This window comes from Chinchilla lanigera, unplaced genomic scaffold, assembly GCF_000276665.1.
Source record: "Chinchilla lanigera isolate Chin_1 unplaced genomic scaffold, ChiLan1.0 scaffold00068, whole genome shotgun sequence".
Classification (NCBI taxonomy): Eukaryota; Metazoa; Chordata; class Mammalia; order Rodentia; family Chinchillidae; genus Chinchilla; species Chinchilla lanigera.
Window position 1 is genome coordinate 8396570 of NW_004955469.1, and position 24191 is coordinate 8420760.

At 39.7% G+C, this 24191-nt stretch overlaps 2 protein-coding genes across 3 annotated transcripts in view; both read left to right on the plus strand.

The window, feature by feature from the left end:
• The window catches only part of Ept1 (ethanolaminephosphotransferase 1), a 41130-nt gene extending 27071 nt beyond the window's left edge, over positions 1-14059 (plus strand). Inside the window, exons 7-10 of the mRNA XM_005400425.2 lie at positions 6393-6441; positions 9060-9240; positions 10838-11020; positions 12025-14059. Coding sequence (XP_005400482.2) covers positions 6393-6441; positions 9060-9240; positions 10838-11020; positions 12025-12123 — 512 coding nt within the window. The 3' untranslated portion in view covers positions 12124-14059. The remainder of the gene's footprint in view (positions 1-6392; positions 6442-9059; positions 9241-10837; positions 11021-12024) is intronic.
• A 6305-nt stretch (positions 14060-20364) lies between these two features.
• Positions 20365-24191, plus strand: part of Drc1 (dynein regulatory complex subunit 1) — a 63028-nt gene continuing 59201 nt past the window's right edge. For both annotated transcript variants that reach the window (XM_005400426.2, XM_005400429.2), the window contains exon 1: positions 20365-20602. In XM_005400426.2, the coding sequence (XP_005400483.1) occupies positions 20448-20602 (155 nt within the window). In that variant the 5' untranslated portion in view covers positions 20365-20447. The remainder of the gene's footprint in view (positions 20603-24191) is intronic.

Consider the following 24191-nt stretch of genomic DNA (forward strand, 5'->3'; position numbering starts at 1 on the left):
TTGCCGCTGAGCTAAATCCCCAGCCCCTGAATCTTGATTTTTAATAGCTTGTTCTGTGATAGGTTTGCTACATTTTACATTCATTTGTTAACGATAAAATGTAAATGCTGGGGTGCTGCTCAGTGGTAGAGTGCTTATGTGAGGCCCTAGGTTTGATCCCCAACACCTTGTGAAAGAAAGGGACAGTAGCCAGAGAAAATATTTATACAGACTTAGGAATCTGTTTTTGTTTTCTTTTTTTTTTGTATCGGCAATCAAACTCGGGACCTGTGCTTTCCAGGCAAGTGCTTGTGCCACTGGACTATATCCCTTACCCTGTTTTGTTTTTCTGAAAAAAACTTTTTTTCTTTTGTTCTAGTAGGCATTTAACTTGTTTGAATTCAGACTGAGAACTCTGTCCCCTCACAGTATATAACAGCTGATGTTCCTATGTAATTGTTTTCAGCTGTCCCCACCCCTGCCCCACTTTCTGGTACAAGAGATAGAATGCAGGCCCATCCTTGTGCTAGGGAGGTGCTCTACCACTGAGCTACATCTCCAGCCCTTTTTATTTTTTATGTTGAGACATAGTCTCCCTTTTTATTTTTTATGTTGAGACATAGTCTTGCTGAGTTTTCCAGGCTGGCCTCAAACTTAGATCCTCCTGGCTTGGCCTCTTGAGTAGCTGGGATTACTAGCATGCCCTGCTGTGCCTGGCCAGCTGATGTTTCTTTAGGCTGGTTTCTTGGGGGATTATTTCTTGTGTTTCTGTTAGTTTAGCCATCAGCCAAAGATTCAGGCAGAGTTGATCCTGAGATTTTGGTGTTCTCCTCTCTGTGATTTTCTTACTTCTGGGGTTTCTCCATCCTGAATCTTTAGTTGGTCTGCCAGCAGCTGTGTTCTGTCCTCTGATATTTCAACACAGCAAAGGTTCTCCCTCTTCAGCCCAAGATCGAGTGTGGATCAGAAGCACACTTGGTGAAATGAAGGGCACAGCAGGCTGGAGGATTAGCTCTGTTATGGAGCACTTGCCTACCATATGTGTGCCCCTGGGTTTCATTACCAACCAGAGTGGAGGGGTTCAGCAGGCTCATAGGTCTCACTAAGAGTGCCTCTGTCTTTCAAAGGATAGCATCTCCTCTAACTTCTACCCTGTTTTCATTATGTTCCTGAGGTCTCCTGTTTGCGTGCTTAGTTTAGCAGCCAGCTAGGGATTGGGGCAAAGTTTATACTCAAATTGTTATCAGTCCTTTTGCCTTTCTCTTTAAAATGACCCCTACCCCCATTTGCAATACCCCTGCTGTGTTAAATTCTAATCATCTGTCTCCAAAAGCTGGTGAGGAGAGCTGAGGTTTTCCACCATTGGGATGGGTGAGTTCGGGGGTATAGATAGGCAAGCCTCAAAAGGAGTTGTTCCCTAGTGATCCAAGTAGAAATCCTTCTCAGGTTTCTGCCTTCTTTTGGCTGTTGTCCAGTACCTTCAAGTAGTCTTTTTGAATATCTTTGTCTAGTTTTTAGTAATTATTTGTGAGAATTGCCTTGCTTCTTCATGTCACCATTAAGACATTCTTCTCCCTTAAGAGTATTTAAAAGCAAGTTTCAGACATCATTTCATTTCATCCATAAATACCTCTTGAATCTCTGAATAATAGGTTTTTGTTTTTGTGGTGCTTGGAATTTAACCTAGGGCCTCACCCATGATAGGCAGGCACTGTACCACTGAGCTACAATCCTAGACCTGAATTTCTTCCTTTAAAAACATAATTGCAGTACTGTTATCATACTGTTAATGGCTTTTGGAGTGCCGGAGTCTCCTGGTGGTGGTTTCTAGGTTCTTTCTTTTTTTGTTGTTGTTGTCTGGAACCGGGAGTCGAACTCATGACCTTGAGCTTGCCCGGCAGGTGCTGTGCCACTGAGCTAAATCCCAGCCCCGTTTCTAGGTTCTTTCTATCTTGAGCAAAGAATGAGAAGCAAAACAAGCAAAAATGGTAGCAAAGTTTCACATTGATTTGAGGTAGAAAAAATTAAAAGTGAAGGGTAAGGGAGAAACTGGCTCTCCAGAGCAAGTTTGGGGCAAGTGAAAATAAAAAATAAATAGAAAAAATAAAAGTATACCCTAGAGAATATCGGGTGGGCCCTCATGAGGAAAGCCACTTTAGTGAGCTTTCTTTGGCATCTGTCACCTTTTGTATTCATTCTGCACATCGTGGGTTTTTGCAAAAAGTCCACATCCTGAGGCTTTTAGAACTATTCTGCACATATGTCCTGGCATTTTTTTTTTTTCTTTCTTTCTTTTTTTTTTTTTTCCTCCGGTACCGGGAACCACACTCACGACCTTGCGCTTGCCAGGCAGGCGCTTTGCCACTGAGTTAAATCCCCAGCCCCTTGTCCTGGCATTTTGTATTGAACAGGTCATGCTTATTCCTGCAGCCACTTTGCCATGCCCTGTCTTCCTGCCCTAATGCCAAAGGAACTAATAAGAATTATATTATCAAGTATGTAGACAGTGTGCAGATTTCTGTAATTCTCCCATATGTCCTTTCTGATTGGTTTATTTTTTAGGCACCAGATAGGATCTATACATTGCATTTGATTGTTTAAATTCTTTTTGGTGTACATACATTTTCCTTTTTTTGTATTGTAATTTGTTTGTTGAAGAAACTAGGTTGTTGGCCCTGTGGAATTATTATTTTCTGCATTTTTCTGGTTGAATTCTTGTTATTTTATTTAACATATTTTCTGCCCCTCACTTTTCCTGTAAAATAGTAATTAAACCTATGGGCTTGACTGATAAGGTTTCATTGGAGGTGTGGTATGGGAACAGTATTTATTAGGTAGTGGTGCTTTCAATTGCATCCCAGTAGGCACACAGTATTAGCTATCTCTCTCTGTGATGTTAGTAGTAGTCAGAGGGTTCAGGTATGATGTATGTGTTACACAGTTAGCATCTGTTCTTCACCTACCAGTAGTGGTATTCACAGTCATTGATGATCATTGCTTAGTAATCCATTCAGCGGATAGCTAGAGGACGACAGTGTGTTGGTTAGCTTTATGATAAATTTCCAAATAAAATTTGATACAACAGAATTTTTGCTTATCCTAATCTTACATTTGTGTGTCCTTTTAAACTATAACAAAAATCTTGGTATTCAGTAACACACAGCAATTAGTCATTTGCTTAATTCTTTGAAGCACTCATAACAATCTCAGAATATAGCACCAAATCAGCAAAAATATGATTACTGAAAATAGTGTAAGGTTTTGGCTTCCTGAGTTTTATTTGACCTTATAGTTATCCCACTGGAGATATCTAGTCAGGTTACTGAAATTCTGAGATTACCCTCAACTTGTGGATATGTGGATAATTTTTATTTCTTTTTATTAATACATGTTTGTGGTATATAATGATTACATGTATCATGTGGAGTTCATAATGTACCTAATGCATCTTAATTCTTTCTTTATCCCTGTCCTTCTCATCCCTCCCTGCTTTTTCTAACTGCCCCTTCCCAGTTAGAATTTTTGGCTTAGAAGTTTTTTTTAAGTAACTGTGTGAAATATGAGTAATGTCAAATTTATGAAAGAGTGTATTCAAAGAAGTGTGTTACAACTTCTATCACTACTCTTCCTTTTTTTCCATAGGTAACCATGCTTTCTTGTAATTGTATGGCTTTTCATTATTTCTTTATTATAAATAAATGAATATCGTCAACCTTTTTCATGATAATGATGGTATTCTATGCATACTTTACTCTTTGATGTCTTTTTTCCCCACTACTAGTGTATCAGAATGGTCATTTCATAGTGGTGTATAAGGATCTTCCTCATTCCCTCTTACACCTGCCGGCTGTGTGATTGTGTGGGCGGGTGTACCACCGTGTACCACAGTTTGTCTAACCAGCCCTCTATTCGGAGGCATTTGGATTCTTCCCAGTCTCTGCTGTTGTACAAATTGCTACAGTGAATAGTCTTGCACAAACATCTTTCCATATTTTTGCCAGAGTATTGTGGAAGAGATTTCTAGAAGTAGAATTGCTAGTTAAGGATAAATGTATGCAATATTGCTAAACATTCCCAGAATCCTTCCTTGGGATTGTATGACTCTGAATTTCCACCAGCCATGTGCAAAACTGCTTGTTTATTTAGTTTCATCAACATAGTGCACACTGTCCAACTTTTGTGTTGACGGTTTTAATTGAAGTTTCTGTTTAATAAATAAGCTAGAAATGTGAGGAACCAAAATATTTTTATGACTACATTATCTTCAGATTGTAACTCATTTCTCTTGGATCCTTTAGAAAATTACTTCTGGTATTTCTTTAGCTATTTTTTTTATATGGTGAAGTTTGGGCCTTTAATTAATGGCAATTTGAAAAACAAGCATATATATTGCCATTCACGTATATGTGTATATATATATATGTATCCTATAACTATTATAGTCTTAAATGTTGACTTTAATAGATAAGTATTTCTAAAATAAAAAAAAATTAAAATAGGTAAATATTCAAATTAACAAATACTCCTTACAGAAAGTACATGAAATACTATTTAGAGAAGAAATAGAAGATACAGTCCTTTTCTTTGGGAAAAAATATAGAGCCCAGGCTTTTCATGTGCTTATTGTGCTTAAAACTGTTTGAGCCCAGCTACTGTAGAGGCAGGAGGATTACAAGTTCAGGGCTAGCCTGGGCAACCTAGTAAGATGCTTTCTAAAATAAAAAGGAGTTGTAGCTCACTGGTAAAGTGCTTGTGTAGCATGTGTGAGGCCCTAGATTTCATCCCCGGGACCTCAAAAAAATAACCAAACAAAAATATTTTAAGACATTTTAAACTAAAATTAATCTTGGTAGCAAATTGTGTGCTGGTTTGTCTCGGCCTGCTTCTGACAGCTCAGAGTCTCAAGCAGTATGGGTTAATTCATTTAGCCTTGGCTCCCCTTCAGTGTTGCTCAGCTTGACATGGAATAAATTGCTAAAATTCCTGAGGACATTAAGCATATCATTGTCTTCTTTCTAAGATAACCTAATTGGACAAACTATTTTAGTTGGACTTGGAAGTAACAGGAGTACTTCATCTTTTGAGAAAAGATTTCTGCTGAGTTCTAGTCTTTTTTTTTTTTTTTAAAAAAAACTGTTTTTAGCCAAGTGTTTTAGGAGTTGTTTTAAAGGGATTTTTTTACCTTTGATCTTTAAGATTATATAGCTATATTGACCTTCAAACCAATACAGTCACCAGGAAGGAGTATGGAATAGACAGATGAGGCCTTGACTGAAGCGTACAAATGAAAGGTTCAGAAAGTTGTGAGATGTCTTGGTTTACAGCTTGAAAGAGAGAAAAATCAGGAATTAACATCTCTGTAGACCATAGAATTAGAGATTTTTCAGTACTGGTGACTGAACCCAAGCTTTTGCACTGAACTACATCCCCAGCTCCTCCTTGCCTTTTTTAAAATAAGTTTTGAGAGAAAGTCTCACTAAATAAGTTGCCCAGGCTGGGCTTGGACTTTGATCTTCTTGCCTCAGCCGCTGGGATTACAGGTGTGTGTCACCATGCTCAGCTAGATTTTTTAAGATGTAAGGAACACTTGGAGGTCAAATTTCCAATAAAGGACATAAAACAATGGTCAGATGGCTAGCAGATGCGTTGGGAGATGGAGTTATAATGGCAGAGGAGGGAAAGAGCTGCAGATAGCAAATAACCACAGTATCTTATGTAGAAGTCAGAAACGAAAAAGGATATTGATTTTGATCTTAGGGAAGCGTGGTAAATTTCAGAAATGTAATTTCTTCAGGTTATGGGGCAGAGCAAAAGAGTGAAAGTTAAGATATTAAAACAGATAAATGGAGTAAGACAGTAGAGAGGGCGGCAGAATCAATAATAGAGTTTCTTGGAAAGACCATGCGTGTAAGTGGGATAGAGAGGGGAGAAATTGAAAATCCATGGGGACGTTAAAAGTAAGTCTAAATAGGAAGCACAGGCTGCATCACTCCCTCTAGTAGCTTACACTTATTTGATTTATTGTATAGTAGGTAGTATTCCAGGTGTCTTCACATGTAGTAATTTACTCAGTTCTCATAATTCTATGGGGATGATACTACTAGTTTCTTTATTTTGTAAATGAGGAAACTGAAACTCTGAAAGGTTGATTTGCCTGAAATCACATAACCAGTATATGGTGCAAACAAAATTTAGAGCCAGACTGTCTCCTTGAGCCTGAGCTCTGACGATCATACTGTATTGCCACACTTTCAGTTGTGATACTGTTTAGAAGTGTGTTTGGTTTGAATACAGAAATAAAGGTGAACCTGAAAATTATAGGGTCTAAAAATGTTGAGTGTTTTGTGTGGATTCAGTTTTTATAATGTAATCACTTGACTGCTTCATGGTAATTTAAATATTCTTTCCTTTAGGTTGTGCAGTATGTGTGACTCTCCCAATGAGTTTCTTAAATTTTTACAGGTAAGTACTTTATTTTTTTAATTGGGCAAGAAATATGAACATCTTTAGCAATTGTTATTTAGCTGAATTTAAGGATCTATTTTCCTTTGATGTCTAGACATTTTAAAAAGGTCTTAAAGCCAGTATTTTGTATCTAGAATGAGTTTAGGATAATTGAGAGTATCTGTGATGGCTAATGTAGTCAATTCAAACACACCTGAAGCAGCTGGTCCTTTTGTTATAGTTTTGGGCTCACCGATTCTAATTGGTCAATTTTATAAGTGAATGTACCTCCAAGGAGGCAGTATTTTCCTACTGAGCACTGATGTTTCCGTTTTGTTCTGTAAATTGATTATATGTAGTTGACAGGATCATAAAGTTTCTGAAAGTGTGTAGGTTAGGACCAAAGTGCCTTTGCTGACTCTTGTGAAATAGCAGTTGCGCAGCAGTTCCTGTCTTTGGGGGAGCAGGGCTTTGGAGGTGGGGAGAGACTGTTTCATATCTCTGACCTATGCGTGTCTCCACTTTGTTCCCTTGCACTGTGTTTGTTTTCTGTGTCCTGAGTAGATTTTGCTATTTCCTTGTTTAATAATTTGGCTGTTTTCTCTGCTATTGTTTCTTCTGGTTGAAAAACTTTTCTTGTACTTCCCACTTTATCTTTGAGCTCAGATCTGTCTCAAAGAATCTTAGCCCATGGCAGCCAGGCTCTGTGAGTCTGTCATATTTATTGCAGCTGCGAGTCATTCATAGAGGCCATAAAGTTTAAAGCTCTGAAAGCTTTAGAAATTGAGTCATTTTTTCCTTATCTTACAATTGTGAGGTTTTGATTAGGCAACATATTAGGACTCTTTTTCAGATGAACAACTTTGTTTTTCCCCCTGAGAAACTGCAGACATTAGATTTATTTGATGAAGACTTTAAAGCAGTACTCTTAAATATGCTAAATCGTGGAAACAATGTATGAACCAAATGTGAAATCATTAAAGAGATCATAAAAGAGAACCAAATCAAATGGAAATATGAATAAACTTGAAAACATCATGCTAAGTACAGTCAGCCAGGCCAAAAGGACAAATGGTGTGTGATTCCACCTATGTGAAGTACCTAGAGTAGAGAAATTCATAGAGATAGGAAGCAGAATGGAGATTGTCATTGGTTTAGGATAGTGACAAATGGGGAGTATTATTTAATAAGTACAAATCATGTTCTCTTGGCTTTTTTTCTGTCACTCCTTAGCCACAGACTTAGATATCTTCTTTGCTCTACTTGTTTATTTAATAAAATGTACCAGTTACAATTTTTAACTACAGTTCATGGTTCAGTGGTGAACCATGAATACATTCACAGTGTTGTATAGCCATTACCACTATTTCCAAAACTTTTCTAGCACTTAAAACAGGAAACAGGATTGCTTCTTGTGTACTTACAGACACCAAGATGTGGTATTGGCAGTCTCACTACAGTCTTTTGTGTGAGTTACACTTACTCTAAATTCTGTACCAATTTTTTTTTTTAATCCAAGTAGAAGTATGAGGTACTACTCTGCTGGGTTTTGTTGTTGTTTGTGAAAAGGGTCTCACTGTGTAGTTTAGGCTGGCTTTAAACTTACTTTGTAGCCCTGGCTGGCCTGGAACCCATGACAGTCCTCTTGCTTCAGCCTCCTGGGTGCTGGGATTACAGGTGTATGCCACCACACCTGGCTTGTTTTGTTTGTTAAAGAAAAGGTTTATTTTGGCTCCCAGTTTGCAGGTTTCAAGGCATGAGTGGTTGACCCCATTGCCTTTGGGCTTAGGGCACAGGGAGCATGACGTAGAGCGCAGCAGCTCATTGCATGACTGGGTTGCAAAAAGGAGAAAGAGGAAGGGGTTGGGGTCCCATCTCCTCTTCAGGGGAGGAGATTCCCGGTAACTAGAAGACTTTGCCGTAAGCACCACCTCTGAAAGGGTCCACTAACTCCAAGTTGTTCCACAGGCTGGAGAATGAACTTTCAATACGTGAAATTAAGGACTTTTCACCCTGTTGATATTTCATCTTTATTTTATTTCTCCTGCTAGGATATTTCATAGGATAAAAACATAGTTGTATTCTTATTTATTTATTTGCCCTTTTTTAGTTTTTGAGACAAAGTCTCATTAAGTCACTAAGTTACCCAGGCTGAGTTTGAATTTGTGGTCTTGCCTCAGCCTCCCAAAGTGCTTGGATTACAGATGTATGTTACCGTGCATTCCTTATCTTTATACAACAGTTGATAATTTGGCTTAAAGAGGAAAAAATAGGTAGGTGTAAGGAATTTTCAATTCTCACCTTGGTTCTGACTTGTTAGCAAGTTATGTAATTTAGAACCTCTCCTCCTCACTTGCCTTACCTGTAAAATGGGGTTAATATCATTGGTTCTGCTGGGCATGGTGGCACACTCGTGTAATCCCAGTACTCAGGAGGTTGAGACAGGAGGATTGCTGTGAGTTTCAGGCCATCTTGGGCTACATAGTGACACACTGCCTCAAAATCAAACAAAAATATTATTGGTTCTGTCTATGCCATAGGATTATTGTGAGTATAAACAAATGTAATTTGGAAATGACAGACTACAAGTATTACATGTAATAATGTTCTTTGTATTACTTGGTTCTTTTTTTCAGAAGCTATAAAAATAACACCTTGAAACACAGTTCAGTCTATGAAGTTATGGTTCCCGTCTTTTCTCCATGTTTGCTCTTCATTTTGTCTACAGCCTGGATCCTCTGGTCACCTTCAGATATTTTAGAGATACATCCTAGAGTATTCTACTTTATGGTTGGAACAGCCTTTGCCAACATCACAGTAAGACTTTTTTTCTTTAAAAAAAAAATCATCTATATTAGGAATATATGACAGTTTGATAACTTGAGAACTCTTATAGTACTAGAATAAGGAGATTTTAAAGATTTCTAGATCATAAATTTGAAAGAAAATTTTAAAACCTCAAAGACAACATGCTGAGAATTATTTTTATTAACTTTTATTTTTGCAGTGGTAGGAATTGAACCCAGGTCCTCTAACATGCAAAAAGTACTCTCCAACTGAGCTACACTCCCAGCACCATGAGAATTACTTCATTTTGCCCTTTGAAACCAGACTGCTGTTAAGAAACCGTGGCATACTTAAATAGGCCTGGTGGCCTGATGAAGAAGTCGTGGGACAGTTTAGATTGCCTTTAGAGTAAACATTGTTCACAGTATGGTTGGAATGACTGTAGACCTTATGGTTTCCTTAGGGAGCTCTGGTTGTGGTGCTGGGATTGAACCCAGGGCCTCAGGCATGCCTGTCACTGCTGAAATTGGCCAGAATAGCCTCCAACTTGTAATCTTCCTGCCATAGCCTCCCAAATAGTGGGGATAACAGGCGTGTGCTACCATGTCCAGTTTGAAAGGGATATTAGAGAGAAAGAAACACACAGCAGCTAATTTGGGGATTAATAATATGGAATAGAAACTTTGTAATAAATAGAACTTCTTTCGTTTGTCTGTTTTTGAGACAGGGTCTTCCTAAGCAGTCCAGGCTGGCCTTGGTCCTCCTGCTTGGTTGCTGGGATTGCACGTGTGTGCCACCACACCCGGCTCATATATATTTTTAAGAAATTAATTTCTATGCTGTTGCCAGCCGAGAGAGCACAGGAAAGAGAGATTAGGAGTTGAGAAAGGACCCGGTCATCCTGAGAGTCAGGAAGCCTGTGCTCTTTATTAGGTCAGGTTCTTCAAGGTTTTTGACTTGTAACTTAGTCACTGAGTTTGTTTTCATTCTTTAACACAGTTTATATTCTAATTCCTACTGATTTTATACATTTAAAAGGTAGAAAACTGGACTGGGGAATGTGGCTCAGTGGTAGAATACTTGCCTAGGGTATGTGACTCCCTAGATTTCAGTCCGAGTACTTCAAAAAGAAATGCGTATAGATCTGAAAGCACCAATGCGTGGTATAAAAATTATCTCTGAAAGAGTAAAAGTGTATCTGAATAAAGTATAGAAAATAAAAGGAGTCGGAGAGAGTTTAAAGTGTTAATTATGGGCATATTGCTATACTAGCAGTAGCATCCTCTTCATTGCTGTGAAGAAATTTAGTTGTGTGAAAATACAGGAGGTTATTTTGAATTTTTCTCATGTATTGTAGAATCTTAAAATTGGGAGAAAGTTCTTTTATCTAAACTGTCGTTACCCAGTGGAAGAATGCCTTCTATCGAATCCTCACTAAATTATTTTCTAGTCTCTTCAGACACATTCAGAGGGCAGGGAGGTGGGGTCCCTGGTCCAGTTGAGAACCACTGAACTCAGGTAATGTAACGTGTTGGCTCAAGGTCTTGAATACTTTCTAAATGTTGGAGTGACTTGTTTTGGCAGTGCTTTACTGATTAAATGTTTTTCTTTTCTTTTTTAAACCCAGTGTCAGTTGATTGTTTGTCAGATGAGCAGCACAAGGTGCCCAGCTTTGAACTGGTTGCTGGTTCCTCTCTTCTTGGTTGTCATGGCAGTGAACTTAGGAGTAGCCACTTACCTTGAGAGTATTCTACTGTATACGCTAACAGCTGCCTTCACCCTGGCCCATATCCACTATGGGGTGTGCGTGGTGAGTAAGCTCGAACAAAACTGGCTCCATTTGTTTCTAACAAGTGGAAAGGAGGTAATAGATTACAAAAGAAAATTATTTAATTATAATACCTGTAAGGATTTGGGGATTGTTTTTCTAATGATTATAACAACAAATGATGCTAAAGGTAGATAATTATTTTGAGGAGTTAGTGCTTATTTTAAGTGGGTTTTTAAGTTATTTTCTTGTTAATTAAAATTGTAAACAGTTTTTAATTATGTGGGACTGGATAATCCTATTTGTTATCTAATTCTTCTCTTTAGGAATCGGGATATTTTTATTGCCCATTAACTTAATTTATAAAGAAATTGGTTTTATATCACTTCCTTTCTTCCCTGCCCAATTCTTTGAGCAAGGCAGTTAGGGAGGTTAGAATTTCAGTTTAAAGGAAGACTTTTATATTATTTGAGATTTTCCTTCTATCTCAGCAGAAACTGCAATTTTTGATCAGAAGGTGAAACTTGCTAGGCCACACAAAGCATTCACTTGAACTAAGCATCAAATGGCATCTTCTAACTGGCACATAACTAAGCTCTTGCCTACCCACTAGAGATGCTTTACCAATCCATCTTCTCCACATTCGCAGATCTACTTCTAGATTATTTCAGTAGCATTGGGAGCGATTGCTTAGAATTATTTCAACAAGCTGAATATTGAATCTAACTTATAATTCTATTAATTAATATTATGTCAGGTTTTCAGTAGATTAGGATATGAATTTTTTTGTCCTGGCAGACGCTGGAAAAATTAGATTTTAGAGTTAGGCAGATCCACAGTCAAATTCTAACTCTCAAAGTAGTTCTAGTATTCCCATTGAACTAGTTGTCTAGCTCTTTAGCTGTTCTAATCCGGCAGACCTCTTCATTATTTTGGGTGATTTTTGCTGTGTCAATAAATTGTTGTTTCTAGAGAGTGAATTCTTTATGCTTTAAAAAATAATAAGGTACATACTTGTCACTGTGTTGTGTTCTGGTTTTCCATAGGTTAAGCAGCTGAGTAGCCATTTTCAAATTTACCCCTTCTCATTGAGGAAACCAAACTCAGATTGACTAGGAATGGAAGAAAAGAATATTGGCCTGTAATCTTCAGAAAGAAGTACTGTAAATAGATGCTTGTAAATATTTCATCCATCACCATTGAACTAATCTGATCTGCGTGACAGACATGGGATCTCAGTTTATGTGGTACTTGGACAGTAGAAATGAAACATGGCTTGAACTTCTGGAATTCTGGAGCTTCTAACTCCCAGCTTATTTAATTTTATTGTTTTTATAAAACCATGTGACATTTTGGTTAAGTGTAATGTACATGAGACCAGCAAAGTGTTCCTGGTGATTTTAGCCTCATGAGTCCATAATGTTTTGGCTTCCAGAGCTAAACATGCTTTGTTTCCATTTTTAAAACCCCCAAATTGGTTTAGAAACACTAATAACATTCAGAAAAATTATAATTTGTTTTCATATTTGGTATTTTATTACAGGTCTTTAGCTGTGGTAATTATCAACAGCCCAAGTCTAATATGAGATAAAGACAAGTCATTTTACAGCTGGAGACGCCAATGATTACAGAGCAATATACAATTGCCAAATCTCAGTTTCTCTTTTCCTGTGCAAAGGCCTTTGTCCTCACCCGGTAGGAGAGACTGTCTACTATTCTGGGTCTTTTAATTATGGAACAGATCTTGATAAATGGTTTAGTTTTCTTTTAAAGAAAAACTTCTTTTCAGTAACAGATAGGTTTTAATTGTGACTCATCCTTTGCCATGGCTCACAGTTCGGTATGGCATTTTGCCCCCTCCACTGTGGGTCGTTGGGATTTGGTGCCTGTGAACCATGATTGTAGGAGTGTCTGTAACAGTTCTGGTCTTATGATAATTACTTGTGAGGCATGCAGGTGAAGCACATTATAAGAGGAAATTTAGTTTGGAGTTAGGAATCTCATGAATTTCACTATGACCAAAATTAGTTTTCTGACTCCGTGTGTCTGTCTGGCCTTCCTTGCTTTCTCTCACTCTCCTTTTGGGGGAATGAGGAGCTGTGTTTTTTATTTCATACAGGATAAAGCAGAGAGACGTGCTCATCTCCATCTTGTCTGCGTTTCCACTTGAAGAAAACTTAGTACCTGCCTTACTGAGTACCCACTCCTTAATATGGCGTAGAGTAATTCTTGAGGTTTACAGAAAACACAGTCCCTTTAACTTTATTGTGGTTATTTGATAAATCACATCTTTTTATAAATATGGGTATTTTCTTCTCTCTTGATTTTGTCTTCATTTAGTTTGGTGGTGGTGAAATTTACTTGCTGATTTTATTTTTCCAGTGAATGAACTTTGTGCTTGAATGAAGAGTGTATCTTAAACCCTTTTTTTTTTGGACAGGTTGCACTTGGATAAAATAGGCACCACTGTGTTGATATGTAATTAAATTCTTAACCATTATTTATCTATGAATATGACCATTGTTAAATATTATAGTGTATTCCTTTGTTGAATTTCAGTCTGCTGCTTTGTAAAAAATAACTTTCATTGATATTTCATTTTTTTAAAACATTTTAAAATTCTAATCATTGTCATCCAGGTTATTAGAAATGAACCAAGGAACCAGGTCATGGTTCCATACTCATTTTGAGAAATTATTTGTAAAGACTTGATTGTATTTGATGATTCTCAGAGACAAAAATGAACACTGAAAATAGATGATAAATTGATGCAGAAAAGTGTGGATAGTCTTCCATGTTTGTTAAGAACTTGCCATCGCAGAAGTCAAAGAACAAACCAATTAACAGAAGTAACTATTTTGTGTGTACCTTGTTCTGTCATCTATAAAATTAACCTAGATCAATTAATTTGGCTTAGGGAAAAATTTTGTTTTTAAGGTTTCCTCAGTGTATTACTGACCTTCTACACAAGAATGAGATAAAACCTGATAAGTATTTGTAAAATGACAGGTATGGACCGCTGACTTCCTTCACATTGTACAGTGTAGTAAAAAAAAATACACTTTAATTCTGGCATTAGGATCATGTCCTGTAATTTTGGGGCTCTTTTACTTTGAAATTGTTTCTTTTTGTTGCATCAAGTGTATCTGAAAGTTGTTCTATGCCTATACTTTGTGACATATTTCCCTATGGTAGTGGAGAATTATGCCATAGTCAGTTTTATTGGCACTGTTAGATGAAAGAAAAGAGGCTGTCACGAAGGGAAAGTGAAACCAAGCAATTAACTGAGGAAGCTGTGGATTCTCACACTGCTGCCACTTTCCTAATTGTCTGCCACCCAACTGTGCATCTTGAGTGCCCCACTTGTACACTTACACAGCAGCCTACGCGGACTCAGTCACCAGTAGCATGTGCATTTCTGTCATGCCAGTTACTACATTCTTTGCAAAGTACAGAAGCTCTTCTGAGCTTATGCATGATTTTTTGGGTTTTGTTTTGTTTTTTGAAATGGGGTCTCACTGTGTAGTGCAGGCTGACCATGAGCTCACTGTGTAGCCCAGACTGGCCTCAAACCTATGGCAATCCTCCTGCCTCAGCCTCCTGAGTGCTGGGATTATAGGTGTGCACCACCACACCCAGTCTGTGCACGGTATTTTGGGTGTGTTCGCACCAGGCCTTCTCCCTGGTGCCCCCTGAGCTGTCTTGTAGGCAGCAGTGCCATAGTTGGGACCATACATGCATGTATTCTGTGCTTGCAGAGTTGAGTGCCTTAGCCAGGCTAGAGGTTTGCATTGCTGCTGACCAAAGTTACATAGACCTTTAAGAAGTTTCTTTTCAGGCTATGTTACAGAAAAGGCGTCTTTAGGCTTGTCAAAAGAATAATTCCCCTGTGTTTGAGAGGGATGTGAGATAGAAAATGTAAAAATGTCTGGACAGGGTATTGCTATTGCTGCCTTTTGTGGTCTTCTATAACATTCATGATCCAGCTGCAGTGCACAGTTTGAAATTGCCACAACCTAAAGTGTCTTTCTTCCACAAATACTAAGAAATGTAGTTTAAAGGGTTTAGTTTTAAGGATAATGGAGTGAATTATACTTTTAAAAACTAAATGTTCTTCCTTGGCATTTAACATTACAATTGAAATGTTTTTCATTCTAATTTTCAAGAAGAAAGTTAAATGCTGATTGTGATCTAGGATGTTACAGTACTACTACCAGTATGTCATTCATTCATTCATAGAGGTATTGGGAAGAGGAGTGTACATCTAGAGCTACTCAATTCTAAATAGATACCAAAAGAGTATTAATTATGACCTGGAGCCTGCGCCTTTAGGGACTATACACAGGATCCTTGTAAAGGAAAAAAGGGACCATCTTACTGCCCTGTGAATTTGAAAGTTCTGAATGTGTTTAGTTCTCAAAAAACTAATTTATTTGGTAATCAACCAAAATCATTTGAAATGTACCTTGCTTTCCAAAACTGACTTTGACTAATCTATACAGAATAAAAAGATAATCTGAAGGTATTTATACCAAAAACTATCTTCCCACTTACAGTTTTAGAGGCCGATTCGTAATTGTTCATCGTTCACCTGCGTTTGTTCTCAACTAGACACCACCTAGAATAGGCAGACCACTCGGGTTTTGCTTTGTTACTTGTGAGGTCTTGCCACTTTCAGATATCCTTGATTGCCTTAGAGCCCATGACTAGTTAAGGAATAGGAACAAAGTAAACCTGATGGGCTGAGACTTTTGTTTGTTTATGTGTTTTTTGAGACAAGATCTCACTGTGTAGTTCAGGCTGGCCTTCAGTTCACTATGTAACTGGCCTTTCAGTAGTCCTCCTGCCTCAGCCTCCAAGTGCTGGGATTACAGGGCATGTGCTACCATGCCTACCCAACACTTGACTTTGGGTCCTCAAGTAAGCCAAAAGCAGACAGAGAAATCTGATTGTGTTGATGGCTGTATTCAGAGTGGCCTTCTCTTGACCTTAATTTAAACTTGATCCAACGCTCTATAGGAAATTTGTGAAATCAGAATTTTCTTTGTTCCATGAGGTGTCTGTGTAAGGCTGTGTACCCTTTCTTGAACACCCTATGGGTGAATAACATTACTAAGTTAGCTGCCAGTACTGCAACCTTCCAGGAAGAATTTTAACTACTATGCAGCATTTGAAGCACTTTGACGTGTACATTTAAAATGACAGTCTTAACAGTACAATGGTGTTAATCACTGTGAAACTTGAAAGTGTGATGTTCTGGGCATTTTAGGAAGCTTGCATAAATTTCTGAATTTCCTTCATTAATTATGTAACCCATGTGATTTGTTTATTTTAGTTTTCATCTTTGACAGTGGTACAAGTAATTGGCATAATGGTAGGCAATTCTGAGTACAGTATACGGTAAATCATGCTTGTCTCACTTCCAGAGAAAGTGGTGATGTGTTTGCTTCTTCCTGGATTTGTGGGCTGATTCATTTCCAGTGTTTATATGGTGCAAAATAAATGTAACTTTATTTTTTAAACTGCATGCTAATAATATGCTTTTCTCTTTAATAAACAAATGTGAGAGATAGTAATCTAGCTGGTTTTTGTTCTTAAGCAGGGATCTACTCTTTATACAGAAAGGTTTTAAATGAGTTCATGTTTAGCATAGCAAAGAAGTTTTGCCATTGAAATCCCTCTCACAGGTAGCCTGCACAAGGGGATTGTACTGCATTTGGTCTGGAAGACCCAGTTCCCAGGATTGGAAAGTGTCACTTGAACTGTCTTTAGGGTGCTTGAACAAGGTTTCGTCTCTAGGAAAATGCACTTGTACACAACAGAAGGATTGTTCTGGTCTCCCACAGAGCAGTCACCTTGTCTTCCTCTTCAGAGAATCATTCTTAGAAAGCTGGGCTCAGCGAGAGTAGTGCTGTTTTTAAAGCATGCAAATAGAATGGTGGCAATAGAGAACCTAAATGCTACGCTGAAATGGAAGACAGTGCCTGCTTTGGCAGCACGCGCACTCAGATTGAAGGCAGAGAAGATGTGGAAGGCATGAGGAGTGGCTAAAGTGCTGTGGGTGCCTTCTGTCTCTTTGGCTAGAGTCCTCTCGAGCAGTTTCTAAGGGTGACAGTTAACATTAGAACTGATTTGGGGTTTTCATCCAGTTATCCACAGTTCACCATGAATTCTAGATTGTGACTTTGTTAATGAACACTTAATATCCAGAGACTATCCAGAGAATAAGCACTTGACCTGTAACATGCTCAGATAATACTTTATTTTACTACTAGGTTATACAAATCTGATTTAATTTTGCAAGATCTGTGAACACTGCCTTATAAATCTGTTATCATTTTGTATCACACTTTGTAATAACTACTAATTGAGACTTCTTGCACTACTGACATTTTCTTAAGGTTATTTTGTTTAAACAGCTTAATCTCATCAGACTAACCATTTAGGAGACAAAGACCAGCTATGTGTAATGATTTGCTCATTTCAAAATAGCCTGAAAAAGCAGAATTTATTGTTGAGCCCCAGGTTGCAATTTTTGAAAGAAACATGACATTCCCTCTGGGGAAGGAGAAAGTAATGATTAATTACCAAGGTGAAACTCCCAGCTGCCTGTCTTCTCCATTTCCCTTCCCCTCTAACATAGTAGATTAAACATGTGGCTACTTGTAGAAGAGGAAATTAATACTTTCTGAGTAAAAGTGACCAAGACTTTACTGCACTGTGACTAAGACTTTGTAGCAGGAATCATGGCCAAATCAGTTATTGAGGTTTTTAACTTGGCCCTGGTTAAAAGAGCCGGCTTTTTATTCTGAAACGAGAGAGCAATTCCATTCCTTCTCAGGTACCTAGAGACAGCTCTGCTGGAGCAGCTGGTATGTGCTGGCTGCAGAGTCTGTATTAGAAAGATGAAGGGGAATGTAAGATTTCTTCCCTTTCAGGTAGTTTAATTGAACATATTAGTAACTGGTCTAAGATTTGCTGTGTCTGTAGTAAATAATCTAGTATTTATTTTACCTGGTTATGAGTGCTGTGTATATATATATATATCTAACATGTACACATGTTCTCTGCATATGTATGTATGATACCATGTCTGTAAAGAGTCTGGTCTGGATTATCAGCCAAATGGAAAGCTCTTCTTAGACTGTTTACTGGTGTGGACTTAGTGTGCGTGTGGCCCATAACTTCTGACCTAGAGCCACAGCCTTCCTTCCTTCCGGGTCATCTCAGTCTTTGAGAAAGCCCTTTAAACAGGTCGCTTTCCACTTCCTTTTAAACCCGGAATCCTGTAAGCCAAAAGACAGCTTCCAAAAAACGATGTCTGCTTCCACCAGGGCCGAGGTCTGTGGACCTGCACGATTGTGGGCGAAGTTCTGGCCAGAGGGCAGCTCTGCGGGACTCATAATGCCCATGGGCTCACGGAGGGAGGACTCCCACTCATGTAGAAACAGAGCTTTGCAGCTTGCTTAAATTACTTTGCTGGAATGTGAAGTCCCAGATAACTTGATGTACAATAATAGAGCACGACAGGCATTTCAATGTTACTTCTACTTCTGCATTATCGGTGTGACTGTTCCCTGCTGCTAGCCCAGATATCAAGACCTGACTGTTTCTTATCACTGGATTCTGGAATCTTGACCTTTCAACTGGATTTATGTTTATTTCTGCTGCTGTGAACCCCAAAAATAATGCCGTAGGTTTTAGTCTAAAGTTGTTTAATTCTTTTATTGATAAATATTTATTGTAATAAAAGTAAATGAGTAAATAATTTTTAAATCCTTTTAATTGTTTTCAGGCTGTCTTTGTTTTTCTTTGGTAGATGCCAAAGGGGAAGTATAATATCTAGCCTCCTGTCTTGGAAGCATTGGTTACTCTAAAGCAAAAGAGTAAAAAGTTGTTCCTTTATTTTCATCTTGTTTTTTGGTTTTGAAAGATTAGCCTGCTTCCTCTTGGGTGTTCTATGGTTTGTGACTTATTTCAGAAAACAGTATGAGGCAGTTGGCATTAGTAACTATTTGTAAGGCTAAGACAGGAGGATTGCCATGAGTTTGAGGTCAGCCTGGGCTACATAAGCGAGTTCAAGGCCAACCTGAACTGCATAGTGAGACCTTGTCTCAAAAAACCCCCCAAAAAACAACTCTGTAGTATGCAACTCTTGACTCTCAGAACTGGGAGTATATATATATGTTCACCAAAAAATATGAACATTTAAACTTAAAAATTTATTACAGCAAAAGTAATTTTGCCATTAATCCCCCTCAGAATACCCGGAATACTCTTAAGTACTCCTCTTTGCTTTGAACACAGTTATTCCAATATTGTTGGCAAAGCGAAGTTTTTATTTTTTTTATTTTTTATTTTTATTTTAAAAATAAAAGGAGGAAAACATTAACAGACAGACAACATTTTACAACATAGCAAAAGGGCAGTACAGACAATACGGAGTTACAAACAAAGTGGTAGGGAATTAACAATGGTGGTTGTATTACATATTGATATCTTCAAAGTGGCTTCTCATGAAAACAGATACAGAAATGCAATACTGATCAACCAAAGACTCATTGACAGTTTCTTTCAGCATAGAAATAGAAGACAAAAGAATAACCATGTTAACTATCCTGTATATGCATACATACAAAATTTCTCCTTCTTTCCCTTCTCTTTTCCCACATCCCAATTGCCCTTTACTCTTGAGCGGTTTCCTATCATTTCACAGCAAAGCAAAGTTTTTAAAATTTAAACATTCGCCATATTTTTCATCGTGTGTGTATTATAGTAACTGGGTCACACTTTAAAATCAGTTTGTAAGGTGGTGGTGGTTTATTCCTTACAAGCATTTTGCCATAGAATATTAACATACGGCGTTAATTTTCCAGACAATTCTCCAGACTTTGCACAGAAACTATTGACTCACACCCAGCATACTTAAAATGTTATATATTCATAGTATGTGAAATTAGAATATATAAAGCCTAGAGGAGATAGAGGCTGGACACATCAAGTAGGAGGTCAAAACTGGGTAACTGGGTGGATGCAATATACTGAACATCCATACTTCCCAAGAGGCCGTAGGCTCTGTGGACTTGTTGTTCAGTACGCTTCACGAGGGAAAGGGATCAGCAGTGTCCGTACTGTAGCTCAGTGCTTCACATACAGTAGGCGTTCGATTGTATTTAATAAATATTATCAGGAAGTAAGTGATGAACCACAACATGGTCCAGCTCTTTGATCTTCTAGTCTTGTGGTGAGAATCCAGCCTCAGCCCACCACTAGGCCTCGTGGGGGGTCAGGGCGGGCCGCCTATCCTAACTGCTGGGGATCCTAACTGCCCCAGGCTGGAAGGCGAAGTTCTGAGCAGCGCTGGGCGGGGCCTGCCTGTCTGGTGACTGCGTTTCCCTGGCAACGGCTTGTAGCTGGCAACCGCGCAGTGGTCTGAAGGGAGCTGCGCACAGAGCGAAAGGTTCCTGCCATGAATCCCTCACCGTCCTCAGGGGTGCTGGAGCATAATGCGGACGAAGATTTATCCACCCCGATTCACGCGCCCTCCATACATTCTGACGACCCGCAGGAGCGGATCCAGGCCCGGCGCCTCCGCATCGCGGCGCGCGTGGAAGCGAGGAGGCGGTGAGCGGTCTGGCTGGGTCGGACTGGGTGGGGTGGATGTCCCCTGAGTGTGAGCAGGATGTGCTCTTTGATGAGCTATGCAACATTTCTCCAGGGAAGTTCAAGTAGAGCATGAGATTAAAAACGATCAGCACTCTTGTAAAGTCAAAACTGAAAACAACCCATTGGGCAAGAGAGCCTGTTGCCCACACCCAGTGAGCAATACCACGGCGGAGTCAAGAGATCCATGACCGTTCCTGGTACCGGAGAAAAACCAAAAAAAAAAAAGAGATCCATGACCTGCCCCGCGCTCTTCCTTTCCTCCCTCCCACCCAACATTCCTTCTTACCATTTGTTTAGTGGACATCACTGTCATTTCTGCTGGTCTCAGTGACTTATCTGGTTGAGGGACAGAAACCCTGATTCCTAAAGAGCCTGAGACCCAGATCATACCCTCTGGGGCTGATTGGCTGGGTCACAGTAACCACAGCTGAGGGAGGACCCAGAGGCACCTGAATTCCTGATGTGCTCCTTGAACAATGGCACGTGTACCTTCTGCTGGGCTGGATCAGTTGTTCTGCCAAAATGGTTTCTTTTCTTGCCTGCTGGTCATTGGGCACATGGAGCCTGAAGTGCTCCGGTAGAAGGCTTCACTTTTAGTTTAGCTGGATATTTGCTGTGTGCCTTGACAAGCATACACTCTCTTTGTGGGGAGGACTTCTGGCTGCAGGCACTGTAAAGACAGAAAACATAGTCCACCAGTGGCAGTTCAGAAGGATGGTTAAGTAGGCCTGTCCTCTGCAGCGATTGCCAGACTTGGATGTTTTTCTCCTGGGACAGAGGCATATAGAAATCTCTGGTGCAGTGCACCTTTTCCTTCTGGAGGGTGGCACTCCATTTTCGTGGTTGCCTCCAAAGTGGGGCCATTCCAGCCTCATCGGGCTGCCTGGCCCAGAATGGTAGGATATGTGGTGTGACCAGTGCACGTGAACTGAGTCACTTGGCCCAGTGGTCTGTCGTGTAGGATTCCACGCCTGAGGATCAAGCAAACCTCAAGCCTGGCCAATGCTGGCCAGTGCTCTGTGGGCTTGGTCCTGGCCAGTGCTCCATGGGCCACTTTTCCTTTGCAAAAAGCACGTGACTGGGTATATCACTTGAAGCTCTGCCCACTAGGAGGACTTCTCCATTGCCTTCCAAAGTCATGCTTGAGTGTGGCTGTGATGCAACTGCTGTCTGTTTTCAGTCTGAACCTTAAACCAAGCCAAGTGATCTATAGACTGTACCTAGGCTATTTCTTCCCTCAGCGGGTCATTTGGGGCCCCTGCTGAGCCACAGGACATTGGTGCAACCATGGAGGCTGATGGGGGTGTGAGCCACCTCTGTATTCAGCTGACTTGTGCCCTGTGCTCCTGCTCTGCTCAATCTTGTATCTACCATTTCCATCCTACAGTGAATGCTACTGGACCTCCCAGACCTCCCGCCTTGTTAGATCTGATACACCGAACTTGTGACTGATAGTTCTGGGTACTCGCTCACCTGGTACCCCTTGTTCAGTTCTTCACTCTCAACTGGGGTTCAGGAACTTGCCAGGAGAGGTTTTTAATATGGTGGAGAACTCTCTGCTGCACACAGCCTGGTTTTTCTCTAGAATTCCAGGTCCTGTGCCAGATTCTGCCCCTTGGAACTTCCCATAAATCCAACATGACGCTTTTTCCACCGAGCCATAGGGTCTACCCAGTAACTGTGGCCCAGGTGACCTGGCTGCTTGCACCATGTCCTGGGCCTGCTGAAAAGTCTGCCTATACCTGGCACCTCTCACAGCTGGCAGCCTGAATGGTATCTCTTGGTGTAGAATGTGTTGCCTACCTAGGGACCAAAGTGGCCTAACTGGTGATGAGTTTGCTGCTCTGTGATAGGAAGTGCAAGATGCATTAAATTGTGTGTGTGTGTGTGTGTGTGTGTGTGTGTGTGTGTGTGTTTAATTTGCTGTGATGTCTCAGCATTCCACTAACCACTGAGTTGTTGTAACAAGGCTGTAAGTCTTCAAAGGGCTTATCGCCTATGCTCTTGATCAGACTACTTCCCAGGACTCGCTGTGTATTTTTACCTCTTGATCACCACGATGCTGTTCACGTTATATAGACAGGCACACCATTCTGTAAGGAGACAAATAGAAAATATTTTAGACTTTTAAAGTAATCTAGCCTATGTCTCAGCTGCTTAACTTGGGCATGGTTCTGTTCTGTTTCAAAAAGTGTTCACAGGCACTAAAATTTGAGCTTCATGTAATGTCCATATATCACAAAATAGTCTTCCTCTTTTGATTTTTAAACAAATTAAAAACCTCTTATTTTTTAGAGTGGTTTTATGATTACAACAAAATTGAGCAGAAAGTACAGGCAGAATTCCCTTATTCCTTTGAACCCATCCATGTAGCCACTATCAGCATCTACACCAGAGGGTCCATATGTTCTAACTGATGAACTTGCACTGACACATTGTCATCACCCAAAGTTCATACCTTTCCTTAGGGCTCATGCTTAGTGCTATGTATTCTGTGGGTTTAGGTAAATTTACAGTGGCAGTCTCCACTGTGCATGTGATTGCATCCCGTTGGGTACAAAAGTTGACTTTCTGAGGTATTTAGTCACAGTGATGTAAAGCTGACTAACACATCGTTCTAAACATCCTTTGTGCTCTGCCTATTTGTTTTAGTCTTTTTAACCATTTACAATTGTAAAAATCATTCTTTGCCTGAGAGCCATACAAAACTAGCCATCATTTGCTGACCTGAGGTAATGCCTCACTGTGATATTGTGCGGGAGAGCCAGATGTTCCTGATCTATTCAAAATATCTAAGGACAGAGACTATGAGAATTGCTATTGTCCTGTGACTCTGTATTCCTATCTGTTCCATGTAAATGTGAACTCCTTTTTTCTGGTTGAGGTGAAAAAGAAAGCATTTAGTCCAATCACTGGCCTCATTCCCTGGGTGAAAGCTGTACTGCTTCGCTCTAGCAGATTAGACTTGCGTGGCAGCTGTGATCAGGATTGCTACTTGGTTGAGCTTGCAGAAACTGCTAAGCATCTCATCCATCGTCTTCAGGTGCCAGACCTTGAACTACCTGGAGATTCGATGGGACTCACCTCTGGCATGCACTCCTCCCTGCTCCCAGCTGTGATGCTGCCTTTATTTATTCAGGTGCAGTTTCAAATCTCTTTGAAACCATTAATCTGGCCTCTATCTGGCAATGCCACATCCATTTGGCCTTCCCACCTGTGACACCTCTTTTCCACAGGCCAGGACCTCATGTGGAGGTTCTCAGATGTCTATATAGTCAATCTCAATTTGAATTTTGGTGACCAGAAAAATGACTGGCAGAATCCACAGAATTTGGAGATCTCTATAAGCAGAGCTTAGATGGCTGTGGGCCTTCATTCTAGTTGGGTCAGAGCATGGTGCTAGTTTGGTCTGTAGGTATCAATGGTTCTAACAGTCCTAAAAATGTGCATATATCACTGTTTCCTCATTAACAATCCAGTAGATGACCATAGGCCCCTTCTCAGTGAAGAACTTGGGCTATTGTGTGCCAAGTCCTTCCTCCTGGGG